The sequence below is a fragment of the Cebidichthys violaceus genome, unplaced genomic scaffold, assembly GCF_023349555.1.
Source record: "Cebidichthys violaceus isolate CVI_PGR_0920_01 unplaced genomic scaffold, fCebVio1.0.p SCAF_10, whole genome shotgun sequence".
Lineage (NCBI taxonomy): Eukaryota > Metazoa > Chordata > Actinopteri > Perciformes > Stichaeidae > Cebidichthys > Cebidichthys violaceus.
The window spans coordinates 2,418,525-2,432,096 of NW_027176263.1; the positions used below are offsets into that span (position 1 = coordinate 2,418,525).

The following is a 13,572-nucleotide window of genomic DNA, read 5'->3' on the forward strand; positions in this document are numbered from 1 at the left end:
GGTAATGTCTCATTAGCATAAAAATTAAACAAGAGTTTTGAACATGGCTTTATCCAGTGTTCAAACTTCTGTTTTGGAAAATGTATGCAAATCAACAGATATTTAATGAGATAATGCGACGTTTCCATATTTGAAAACTTGAATTACAAAAAAAAATTGCCTAAATGTAATGAATCAACTGGAAGTTTCATTGTGGTTATGTTGTTTACCCCTTTCACCTGGGATCTCTCTCTCTATATACATTATCAATATTCATTTGAAATATGAGATTAAAACACTAGAATAAAAAAACAATCATGTTTTAGGTGCGTTTAACCGTCACTTTCTTTATGGATGTGTATGCGGTCTGACTGGTACTGTGCACACTTTACGACACTGTTGTCAATGTATTTAGATGGAGCGTAGGGCGGTGGCCAGTGAATGAAATGATCAAAGGCTTTTTTAAAAAGGTTTGGAGGGCGGTGCATGTGCAGTATTTACACTGGGCCGCTCCGCCCCTACAGCAGAGATAGAAAACTGTCCGTGGGCCGGTGGAGGGATGAAACAAGTGGAAGGAGATGTAGCAGACAGACACGCATTAATAACTCCACCACGCGCACAACACCTCGTCGGCTCCACTCTCGCTCCGGCACGCTGAGGCATCCTTCCTTTTGCATAAACAAGGACGAGCGTTCATTTGCGGTGCTGCGTCGGAGCTTCATGGCCGCGACACTCGCGATGAGCGGCGGCGGGCAGGAGGACACCTTCTACCCGCTGCAGAAGGCGACTCTGCCCGCTGCTTTCCACCTGGAGGACTCGGCGTTGTACGGCTTGGACTGCAAGATCACAGAAACGGACAAGACTGGACTTAATGACTACACGCAGGTAAAACCGACTACACACATTAGTGATGCGTTTCATTGAATGGGCGTGGCAGAAAGGTTGTAGATCGTGTTTTTTTTGTTGTTGTTGTTTTTTGTTGTTGTTGCTGGCCTCCAAATTTCCACCGGCCTCGCTGCGTAATGCTGTAGATGACCACTTAGTTTTGCATTAATTGCGGTAATACGCGAGCAGGCTGAGACCAGCTGGACGTGAAGCCGAGCGGCTCCGCCCGCAAAACGCATTCACCGCATGTTTTCTATGCCAGCCAGTTGGCCACCAGTTGTTGCCCCCACCCACCCCTCTCACCATCATACCACGCTGACAACAACTGACACCAGCTTCGGACAGAAAGCTCCCGGCAACTCTGTCCCCAGTTAGCAGGAAACTTGCGCAGCAGAGGAGAGAGCTGCAATAGAACAGCTGGTAGGATCAGGAGCCTAGAAATAGCAGCCCATCCCCAGACTGCTGCTGCTGCTACTGCTACTGCAGCGGACTGGGAGGCATGGGTGTTTCCCCATTCCCCTTTTATGTTGCCGTTTCATCCTCTGCTGCATGGCTTCTCTTAACTTTTATACCTGCCTGCAGATTCCCAGAAATGAGACCGCGAAGCACAGAGCGAGCGAGGATTTGGCATGAAGTTGTTCACCTGTGATGCCAGTTTGATCAACACACAGGCTGCTTCTTTAGCCTGTTATCATAGCCGCAGATGTGCACCTTTCCAAATGTGTTTATATAATAAGTATTGGATGTGATTTCCTTGGCTTGATCCTCAACTGTTGGCCTCACAGCCTGCGGGTTTTTGAGTTCAGCCTTGCAGCCGGAGAGGGAATGTGGCAACTGCCTATTGATGACTACTTGATAAATGTTTTAGCGGTGACTGTCCTATCAAACCTTTGTCTTCTCGAAATAGCACCTCAGAATAGTTTTCATGGTGACTGACAAGAAGCAAGTCCAACTCGATAAATTTCCTTTCACTAGTTCACTTTAAGACCGTAAAATGAGACGTTTCTAACCCAGACTTTTTTTGTCTTTTCATCCACAGGTAAAGTGTGAAATGGACAGGTATCTCTCCCCTCAGTCTCTTCCCCTTCCACATCATGCAAACAGCCAGCAGAAGTCGCAGAGAGACTGTGCGTCTGCACTGGATCACTTCTTCACAGGCGATCACACCGGGGCTCCCTACACCCTCAACATGAATCTTTACCTCCCTGACGCTGCCTACCTGAGGGTGGGCTTGTGTCAGCACCCGAACCACACCGGTCTCACCCAAATCAAAACAGAATCTGCCTCCCCGTGTTACTCCCCCAACATACAGCTGCACTGTCCCAACACGACGTCTGCCAGTAGCTGCAGCACGTCTGGGCATGGCATGGACACCTCAGCCATTAACATGACGCTAACAGGGTTACCGGACTTCACCAGTGTTTTCAACCAGTCGGGAGGCAGCCGCAGCGACGATTCAGTGCCAGAAGTCTTCATCAAACAGGAGATGTCGTCCGAGTACGAGCAGCACGCTCTCCACCACCATGACAACAGCGGCTCGCTGTTTCAGCTACTAAACTCCGGCTTGGACCATCACCATGGCAGTGGTATGGAGGTGCAGCATCAGCATCATCATCATCAGCAGATACAACACACTTCCACTTCCACAATCCACACGCCTTTCCATAATTTGCCGGTAGCTTCTTCTGCATCTCAACAAGAGCAGACTGCCAAGCCTTCCTACTGTAGCCTGGGCGGCGGGGCATACACACATCCTCATGCCCATTTCCTCCAGCAGCAGATGCCCTACCTGCCACCCTCTCCGCCGAGCTCGGAGCCCGGCAGCCCTGACAGGCAGAAGGAGCTGCTCCACACCATGTCCCCTCCTCCCTCATACGCAGCCACCATCGCCTCCAAGTTGTCAGTTGGCACCCCTGGACCAGGCAGCTTGGCTCTGCCCCACACTACAGGTCCCACTCCGGTCCCAGGCCAAGTCGCACCCGCAGCAACCGCAGCCCCAACCCCAGCTCAGACCACCGTGCCTGCCCGCTACAACCGGAGGAACAACCCGGACTTGGAGAAACGGCGGATCCACCACTGTGATTACCCAGGTGAGAACAACTGTATATGCACGCTGATTCTTGTCGCTGTTGTGTGTTTATTTTTACACTGTGCGGTGGTCAGGTGAATTGTCTAGTCACTCACAAAACCGGCTTTATTTTAAGACGCCCGTGCATTTGAAAAAAATAAATGACTTGTTGTGTATAGAATGACTTTCCCAGACGCATGAGTCACAAAATGTACTACAGCCACGGCCAAGCTCCTGTTGAACTGGAATTAACTCACTTCGACAATGCAGAACATCAATCCTCGCCTTTCAATTAACCACCTGGTTTAAAAACTTCTTCTCATTTATTGTCTCACCTCAAGCGTCTTGTGCGCTCTCCGCTGTGCGTTCTCACACATTGTTGTGGCTTCAAAGCAATCACTGGTATGTTTGTGAAATGAACCTGCGTGTGTGTTCATTAAATGGATGTTCTCCTTAAGTCATTTGATCTTTTTTCCCCCCCAACACATCATTTGCATTCAGTCACGCTTTAAATCGTGGGCTCAGATTGCAGTTGTACAATGTGCAGCTACTTGTAGGGCATGTAATGTCAACTAGCCTGTGGCACCGTGTAAAATAGGCTTAAGCGGAGCCTCCTGCAGCATGTTTCCACATGTCTAACTTCTATTCCATCATATCCACACAAGGACGCATCCACACTTTACCCAAGAGTATATTAGTCACACTGCTGCTGCTGCTGCTGCTCACTGTTTAAATCTTTGCAATACATGAACTTCTATCATTTCCTTATTTAAAGTCTGAATAAACCTGAAGAATAACAGTGTATAATGCAAAAGGTTTTGTAATCCTGAGCTTAACATATCTCGACTTCGATGTCAAACTAACAGGTGCAGTGAACAGAAGTATTGTGCAATTGGCGGCATGCAGTTTAATGAATTTGATTGTAAACAGTTTAAATACCAAATAAGACTGAAAGTCAGCTACAAAAACACAAGTTTACTATATCTCACTTCAAACAACTTCTGTTCCTCATTAGTTCACATTTCTGTCACACCACAGCTCAGTTTATTGGGTAAATACATATGTGACACGTGAATGATTTGCATTTGGATTAAGCCTTCTGTTTGTGTTTATCTCTCCGTCTGTCGTCAGGCTGCAAGAAAGTCTACACCAAGTCGTCCCATCTGAAAGCCCATCTCAGGACTCACACGGGTAAGACATTCCTCTAATTAATGCAGCTTTTTAAAACAGGGACTCGCCAAAAAAGAAGAAAAAAAAAGACGCTGCCCACATGACTCGTATTTTGGTATCTGCGCTGGCACCATGTTGCTAGGCAGAGTGTTGTGTTCCTGGCATGTGTGTGTAAATGTATCCTACCCCATTCCCATCCTCTGCCCAATATACTATTCCATCAAAACAGGTGGAAGTGACACACTTCTGCCAGGGGATGACTCTCAGACTATGTGGTCAGCGCTAGACGGATGGTGCCATCTCTCTCTCTCTCTCTCTTAAGATACCGATGCTTGTTCAGACATCCATGTTTAAAAGCTTTAAAATGCGTCTGTGGCTTGTTCGCCACTATAAATATATACAAGATCCGTCTGTGCAGATACAAAAATATCTTAGATCGTCTTGATCCTAATCTCTCCACTTCAGTAATCACTGTGTGCACTTTCCTTTTTTCTTTGGTCCCCTTGTTTCTAGTCTTTCTTTCAATCTGTCTCCTTCTTTCACATTTAGATTTGAACTATTAGTTTTAAATGAGCAAAGTCAACAAACAAGTGCTTAGGTGTTGGGCCCCACCTCACTCCAGCTAACACAATAAAGCTTCTGTTGATATCTACGCATTCCTCACTCATCTTGACACACACACACACACACACACACACACACACACACACACACACACACACACACACACACACACACACACAACTCACTCTTACCATTTTACGATCCAGAGTTTTGTTCCCCTTATGAATCTGAACTGTTAGTACAGAACATCGTTGGGTGTGCGTGCCTTGCATTTCAGTTTTGGGAACATGACACGACAATTAGCTCTGGCGTCATTCATGCTGCAGGCTGATTGTGGTTATTGCAGTTATTATAGACCACAAGATGAGGACACGACACATAAAGAGGGATGTAGCAGGAACTTCCTTATCCTCCTCTGCATTTGTCAGTCCCGCTTAGTTATTTTTTTCCCCTTTATTTTCTATCGCTTTCATTTATCTAATCATCCTCTTCTCTGCTTTGTGCCGTCCTCCCACCTTCAACCCCTCCCCATTTCTATCTTTGTCTGTTACTCATTCTACTTCTCTTATTCAGCTGCTTGAATGCACACACACACACACACACACACACACACACACACACACACACACACACACACACCTGTCAGTAATCTGTATGAGATGATTCCTAATGCGTTTGGGTCCCTGTGGGAGTTCCCACTCTAATCTCCATCAACATCCATTATCCTGATTGTTTGTGTGTCTGTCTGTGTGTGCGTAAGTGTGTGTGTTTATGTGTGTGTGTGTGTGGGTACATGTTTTTGCTAGTGTAAGAACTGAACACTTCGCTCAGTTCACTTCTCTCTATTTTTCTGTCTTTTCATTGTGTCTCCTCGTTGTGTTCAGTTTCAGGTGTGTGTTTCTAACCACAATGTGGTTAATTTCGTAACAGGATTACAGTTGTTGTTTTAGCGAGGCTGCATTGCTTGCTGTGCTTGTTTAAAGGGTTGGTTCACACAAATGACAAAAAAAACATGTGTTTTTGCTTCCCTGTAATGGTATCCAGCATTCAGATAGTTTTAATTTGTCCAGTTTTTGAGATCTACATCACTTAGATTATTGCTTCTACCTCAGTTATTATGAATTTCAATGGAAACTTATGGGGCATGTTCCTGGAAAGACACACAGTTGTTGAATTCTTATTTGCGATTTGCAGCAGAATTACAAATATTCTATGTATATCCCACCCTGCTTTTGATCATTAGAAATAAGTTAATAGATAAAAGGAGGAGATGAAGAAATAACTTCCAAGCAGACAGCACAGTTTCTATTTGATTCCATTATAATTTGCTTTTAAAGCACTGTGGCTCACTTGTAAGGCACTCTTTAATCTTTCAAGTTAATCTTTTTTGTAATCTTTAATCAATTACATGGAGAAGCAAACAAATGTGATAACCTGAATAGGAGGTTATCTCACCTAGTCTTTAATGCACATAAAAAAGGGACCAAAAAGGCAGAAAAAAAGCAAAGAAAGAAGGATAAAAAGGGGTGATTTAGCTCAGCAAGAATCAAGTTCCTTACCAACTGGCCATATTTAATTAACATCCATTCAGCTAAATACATAGAGCTAGTAGCAATGTGTTTCCAGTTGAGACTTGTCTTTGGGGTGTAATGAGCTCATGTTGTCTAATTCTTTTAATGCCACAATACAATTCCATTCACCTTTTGTTGTATTTGGGTGGTGGCACAAACGTCAGAGGCAGATATCTCAAAACCTGGACGAATGTCACAGAAATTATCTGCATGGATGGATACCACCGGATGAACAAATCCTTTAAGCTGGGTTGGGGGTTTGAGTCGTGGGCTGAAGGAGAAAGGTCACACAAGTTTTAGTTTTTTAGTTTGTTTTTTTCACAAAATGCCTGGTGCTGCAGCTGTACATTAATGGAATGACAGAGTTACAGAGAAGCCGACTACTTCCACCAAAGAGAAATGCGCAGAGGCAGAGGCCCAACAATGCGGATGAGTCAGCTGTGGGAAACTTGTGCAGCGTTAGTGCTTGATGAATGTCTGACAGTAGTCTGACTGTATATGTTGTTAGACAACTGGACTTTTCTGTAAAGCCTGTTTTCCCAGTTCCTCCACCTAACTGTATGAATCATGTGTCTCAGGGAACGTCTGTTTTAATGATCAGTTCTTACAACAACACGTTGACACATCTCTGTTCATTTATAGAGCGCTGGAGATCATGCGATCGGACATGAAATGCTCAGCTCAGTGCTGCTGTGTGCTCAGTTATTCAGAGAGCAGCCGCACTAAGTCACGCTTACTCTTTCCTCCCCTTCCTGCAGGTGAGAAGCCGTACAGGTGCACGTGGGACAGCTGCGACTGGCGTTTCGCACGTTCGGATGAGCTGACGCGCCATTTCCGGAAGCACACGGGCGCCAAACCCTTCCAGTGCGCAGTCTGCTCGCGCTCCTTCTCCCGATCCGACCACCTCGCCCTGCACATGAAGAGACACCAGAACTAGCGGCGTTTTGCGCGCGCACACTACAAATTCACAAGCACTATCTTAACACACGCAAAGCACTCACTCCATCTCCCACAGCAGTGATGTTACAAGCCCGATGACACCACAGCTGCTCCCGGTGCTGCTGTCCTGCGCTGAAACGGTACGATAGCCTAACAAGCGTGTTGCTCTTAACTCCAAAGTAGGACAAATCGGAGGTTGTAAAGTAGAAAGATAATGGGCAGATGAAGTCCTGTGTCCCCTAACCTCCAGGTATACTTGGTATATATTTCTTTGGACGATTACAAAGAAGAAAAAAAATAATAACAAAAAGGAAATGGTAGCTTCAAAATGTGTCTCCAGTGCAATTGGACTTTGTGTGACTGGAATGAAAGCACTCAAAACTTGTTCATCTTTTGTCTCATCTCTCTAACATCATTTTTTTTATATAAAGGAGAAGCTTTTGTTTGCAATACTAGTCAAGCCAAATCTTTGTTTAGTCTTTGGTTTGTTAGTTTATTCATATAATTGGAATATCCAGTTTTTTTATTTTATTTTTTTAACCAAATCCTTTTGGTTTGCACTAGAATTGGTCATGTAAGTCTGAGCCTTTTTGGCCCATGTGTCTCATTCACTACTGGAACGATCATCATCACTACTGGACTGATTGTCCGTGAACGCCACACAAATCATTGCTGTTCAGATATTAAAAATTGAAGGCATTTATACTCTGGAGAGAGGGAAGATAGTGCAGGAAAAAACGAGGGAGGGGTGGAGATGAAGAGATTTTAGTTTTTAGCGAGAAGAGATCTGAGGACGACTGAGAAACAGAGGAAGGTGGACGGTTTCTAAAGAGCAGCAATTAGGCGATGAATTATTCATGTTGTCTTTCGATGGATCTCCTACTAGAGAAATGTGAGCAGAACCGGTAGACACATCCTAGAATTCATTCAGTTTAAACAGAATTGACCGTATTTGATGCACATGCTTACGTTTTAAGCGTCTTCAAAATACAATTACTGTACATCTATCTCATCCAGCCTTTTTTTTTTTTTTTTTACTGTGTTACAAGATGTTTTAACCAAAGTACCATCTTCATCACCAACACCTTATTAAGTGCCTCCTTCTCTGATTCATGTGGTTTTGTTCAGTGGTAGCAGAGCTGTGATCAACGTAGTCCTTTAAAACACACGTGGTGCTGTTTTTATTTCTTAATCTATTGAAATCTCTAGAAGAAATTTAATTTCTTTTTTTAAATTACAAGGTTTACCCATCATTCATTGTGATTCACCAGGCCAGACCACTTCACAGACATCTTGAGATCATGTGGAACTTTTTAGAATTCAAATGACAGCCCTCTCTCTGGGGGCTTTCACTCTCTGACTCTGTACACAACTAACTTAAAATTCGGCTCTATCAGTCAGTCGAACATGGACGTATGTTTTATTAAAAGATACGTTCACATTTTTCCAAGTCTTTGTCAAAACAACATGCTCATTTGAGCACAACAATAGTTATTTATTACTGCAAGTGTTCCTCAAGCGATCCTTGTTTAAAACGTTTTCAGTGTAAGTGATGGGAGACAAAATCGACGGTCCTCGTAAAAATGCATTATGTTAAGCTAAACATAATGTGAGGCGTCATCATATTTCAGTCATTAGTGCAAAATTCCGTCTTAGACAGACATTCACTGTGTTTCCATAAACATATTTTTAGGTGTATTTTGAAGTATTTCATTGGAAAATCTGTAGGGAAACAGAAAAATGTGATAAAACTCCCTGAATTGCACAAAAAAAGACTCGACACTCGCTTGAGCTGGTTTTTGACTTTGTCGAAAAAACGTTGATGTCAAACGATATTCAAGATATGCATTGTCTAAAAATAGATCCCTATATCTCACTGAAATTGTATTTAATAGGTGATTTTGTCTTATGTTATCGGATATTTAAGTAGTAATCAGACAAATATACTGGTAATATTTTGCATTTCAGCTGTATTTTTATTCGTAGACGATTAAATAGCCAAGGCGACTTTTTTTTCCGGTTTGCAACCTCTACTTCTTCTACTCTGTTAACTGGGAGTATACCTCCAACTACTGATGTTTATTCCCTCCAAACCAGTTGATAGAAACGCACCTTATTTGCATTTCTGTTTTGCAACATTTCAAAAAAAGCTTAAAATTTGCTTGACAATCGGATGGAAACACAACTAGTGTTGTTGTTGAGCTGTTGTGTGGAATAACACAATGAGGGAGTTCAAAGTACTAAAAAGACAGAAACATTGCAAAGAACCCATTTGAGTTTAGTTTTAGGTGCGCAGTAACATTGGCTTAAGTCATTCTACACTAAAACAAAGATTGTGTACAACATCGCTTGCACTGAAATCAGAACGGATCTCGTCACAAGAGGAACAATTGCATCAATCAAAATCTCTTTAGTGTTCGTTGCATGAGACAATTGTTTTAAGACTGACTTGAAAAAATGTCAACGTTGTCCTTTAATTTGAATGTCCATTTTGATGGTGTGATTTTGCCTGCACCTATAACTGTATTTGTTCATTCACTGCAGGTAGCATAAAGATAATATATCACTGTAATGTATCATGGTAAATCTGACTATTTATTTGATTGTGTAGAAGTGGGGGTTGTATTAGATCAACCGTCTTTCTCCCCAGCAAAAATGCCTTAATGTAAATATATGCACTGTAAATAACTATTGACTTTTTTTTTTTCCCTCTTTTGTTATTGTTTTGTAAACAAAAGGGCAAAAAGAGTAAAATGCCCTGCATCCAAAAATATTTGAGCCTTTTTTCTTTGGTTTTGTTTTCTTGTCAAAGATATTTTGATGCCATTGTTTTATATATTGTCCTTCCAACAACTTATTTTGTAGATTTGTTTTTCTTCCTAGTTAAACGTTCCAAAGACAAAAGTTGTTTTTTCTTCAACTGAGTGAAACCGATCCCAATAAAGTCAACTGACACTTTTACAGATGTGCTCTTGTGCTGAAGTTAATGGGGAGATTTCCTCTTTTACCCTCTAACAATGACTGAATTTCAAGGCTTATGTGTGGCAGCAACCACAATATGTGTTGCATTTAGTTTTTTGTCCATGAGGTTTTTGTTAAAGCACTTTTTTGAAGAGTAAGCCATGCTGTGCAAATAGAGAGTGTGGTGTTTGTGGTGCATTAAAACAAGCCTCGCCAGGGCCTAAATGAAACGAATGAGACATAACCACAATTTAATCTTTTAAAATCCAAACATGGTTTCTGTGGAAGCGCTGATCCTCCCCGTTTGGGATTTTCTGCGGAGATCCGACGGGCTTAAAAGTTCAGTTTCACCAAAGGAAGATGTGAAGGAGAGGCAAAGTGTTCTTGTCCGAGACCTGCAAGTAACCTGCAGGACCCTTGCTGATCAACAAACAATAGTCCTTTGATGTCCCAGCAAGAGACAATGGACAAGAAAATAAATTTGACCACCACTCAGGGACCGGAGGGGAATCCCACTGCATTGAAATGGACATGCAAACACGTGTGCGCTCACACACACACACACACACACACACACACACACACACACACACACACACACACACACACACACACACACACACACCATATGTTCCTGATTTAAGTCATAAATGTGACCCAGGGTCTCTGTTGTAATCTACCTCAGATGTCAGAAAAGAGGGAGGTGGAAGGGGAGAGAGTGAAAGAAGTGAAATGCAGAACAATCTAAACAAAAGAATCTCTGGGGGGACCCAATCAACCACTTCCGTCCTCCTACATCTCCTCTCGTTCTCCTCCTCCGCTCCTCTGATTTAATTTCATTTTCTCTCTCTCTCTCTCTCTCTCTCTCTCTCTCTCTCTCTCTCTCTCTCTCTCTCTCTTTGTCTCTCCATGCACCGTATCCCCCTCTTCTCCCCGGTGGAAAGTATTGTATGAAAGTCCAGGGGCGCAGCTCCACGGGTCAGAGTGGAGGCTGTTCACATAACCTGCTCCGCTCCTCATCTTTTCCCCCTTTTTTAATATACACACCTCATCTCCCTTTAGTCCTCTCTGCTCCATCTTTTCCTCCACCTAAAGCTCAAGAGGGGGACATTTATTCTCCTTTCTCTTCTTTTCTTATCTTTATTCCCTCTCTCCAAATGCCGACTTGCAGGTGTATTTCTGAGTGTGAGAATATTAAAAAGTTAGGATGAATGTTTCACACAAACACACACACAGTGGTGATGAGTGAGTGGGAGCTACCGGTTCATGTTTTGGATCAACTAAATTAATGTCACACATCTGGAAGAAGGCTCCTGCCTGCTCCACCCTCTGCTGTGCTGCGTTGGTGTGATTCCCAGTTTCCCTTTGTGTGTGTGTGTGTGTGTGTGTGTGTGTATGTGTATGTAGGTATAATGTTTCCAGTGCTCCTCTCTTGGAACAGACCACCCACTCAGAAGACCAATAGAAGGACTACGGGGAGCCCGGATAGACACACACACACACACACACACACACACACACACACACACACACACACACACACACACATATGCAGCTCCCTCCAAAGTCAACCATTCCCAATATTCTCAGAATAGAACATGTTGTTATCAGAGATTGAAGTGATACCAGAACAGCTGACATGCTATCACAAAGTTTAAAAAGATGATATCAGAAATCTAGGAGGGTTTAATTCCAAGACGCTACGTTCATTTTCAAAAATGTAGTCATCAGTTAGAAAATGTTAGAGGTTTAAAATCAAATATCAGAGCCTCATCGTGGCTGCTGATTTGAAGTATAGCGGTTCTCAATAGGGGACTGTACCTTTTAAGTCCTCCATAGAGGGAGTTGCTGTGAGGACAAACACTGGAGATTCACCCTGAGCTCTATCTGGACCAGGGACACTTTGGGGGGCCGGAGGCTCAGCAGGTTTGTCCATTAATCGCAAGGTCGGAAGTTCGATTTCTGGCTCCTCCTGACCACACGTCGAAGTGTCCTTGAGCAAAACACTGAACCCCATGATGGTTAAGACCAGCGCCTTGCATGGCGGCTTGCTGCCTTCTCTGTGTGTTTGTGAGTAAAGCCCTCTAGGTAAAAGCACAACATAAATGCAGCATTTCACTCAGCTCAACATTAGCTTCAACTAAAGATAATATATTAACTGCACAAATAGGGCAACTGGTACCAGGACCCCAGACCCCCAGAGGCCCCAGGAACACTTAGTTTGTGATTTGATTAATTTCTGGTTTTATTTGACCACCACCAAACCACTAAACCAAATATATAGTAAAATGATCAGAGCCTTAAGGTTTGAGGATTTTTGCCTAACCATAATCCTCTCTTGTCAAAGTCTAGTTGAACTGTAACAGTAACAGCTGTTGGACCGCTCATTACAAACTGATCAGGATGAATTTTAAATGTGGAATCATGGGACTTTTTCACCATTAAAGCTACTTGCAGTGATGGGAAACAAAAGGGGAAACTATGTTGCAGAAAAACATAATTATTTAAATTGATATCAAGCTCACATGGTTCATATTTCCTACTATATATGTGACGTAACGACCACAAACTAACCGGCATGAAGCAATCCTCACCGGGTCTGGTTTATTCCAGGAGTACTGCTTGGTTTGCGAGGCTCAAGGCAATCTAAAATGAAGCTGACTTGTGTAGTCTGTCATGTGCTCTATACCTGATGAGTACTTACAAGCAACAGGATACATGTACACAATGCACAGAGAGTGAGAGGATTTCTGGTCCAGTGAATTGTGCTCAGTGCAGACAGCATTGATACAGCTATACAAGTCAACATACACAAATAAAATGTACTGTGGCTATACACCTGAAACACACTCTCAGAAAAATGGTGATTTCACAATCTCTCATTTTTAAACTGAACACTTGAAATGAAGACCCAAAGAGCCAAAACATTCCTAAGTGGTTTCAGCTGCTGCTTGAAAGGGCGAAGTCTTGTTTTATTCACAATCACAAGATGTTTTATTAATTTACTTTGTCAAGTTTGAATTCCTGGTCACTGCTTCACCATGTGAAACATAACAGTGTATGTCAGTTGTCAGGGAGTTTTAACATCACTCTGCAGCAACTAATAAGAAAAAGATGACAAATCCTTCAAACCACAAGCCAACATGATAGCCACAGTTCCCGATAAAGCAAACGTTATGGTAATAAATGAAGTCTTTAGTCCAACTCTTGCTTCTACTTTGAGTGTCTCGAGCCACCCTAAGTTAGTTATTCCTTGAGTCAGTTCCGATGCATGTAAAATGAGTTCAAAGGACAAACCCATTAGGCTTTCCTCCATATCAGGCAAATATCTTTGCTCCTGCTAAACACTCAGGGTGACACCCAGCGTGGGCCTTCAGAGGATACAACGGAATCCTTTTGCTTTCACACTTGAAGTGTGGAAGTGGAGGCCTTTTT

The 13,572-nt window shown here is 42.9% G+C and overlaps 1 protein-coding gene across 1 annotated transcript; it reads left to right on the forward strand.

Moving 5' to 3' along the window:
- Positions 1–543: 543 nt before the first annotated feature.
- On the forward strand, positions 544–10,141 carry klf5a (Kruppel like factor 5a). Its single transcript, XM_068720525.1, has 4 exons — positions 544–864; positions 1,904–2,954; positions 4,064–4,123; positions 6,996–10,141. Exons 1-4 carry the CDS (start codon positions 700–702, stop codon positions 7,172–7,174), a joined length of 1,455 nt encoding a protein of 484 aa, XP_068576626.1. The 5' UTR covers positions 544–699; the 3' UTR covers positions 7,175–10,141.
- The last annotated feature ends 3,431 nt before the right edge of the window (positions 10,142–13,572 follow it).

Excerpts from the sequence above, each read along its gene's own strand:
- klf5a (XM_068720525.1), top strand. The coding sequence starts at position 700 with ATGGCCGCGACACTCGCGATGAGCGGCGGCGGGCAGGAGGACACCTTC. Across the intron at positions 865-1,903 it reads GACTTAATGACTACACGCAG|GTAAAGTGTGAAATGGACAG; the intron begins GTAAAACCGACT and ends TTTCATCCACAG. Across the intron at positions 4,124-6,995 it reads CCATCTCAGGACTCACACGG|GTGAGAAGCCGTACAGGTGC; the intron begins GTAAGACATTCC and ends CCCTTCCTGCAG.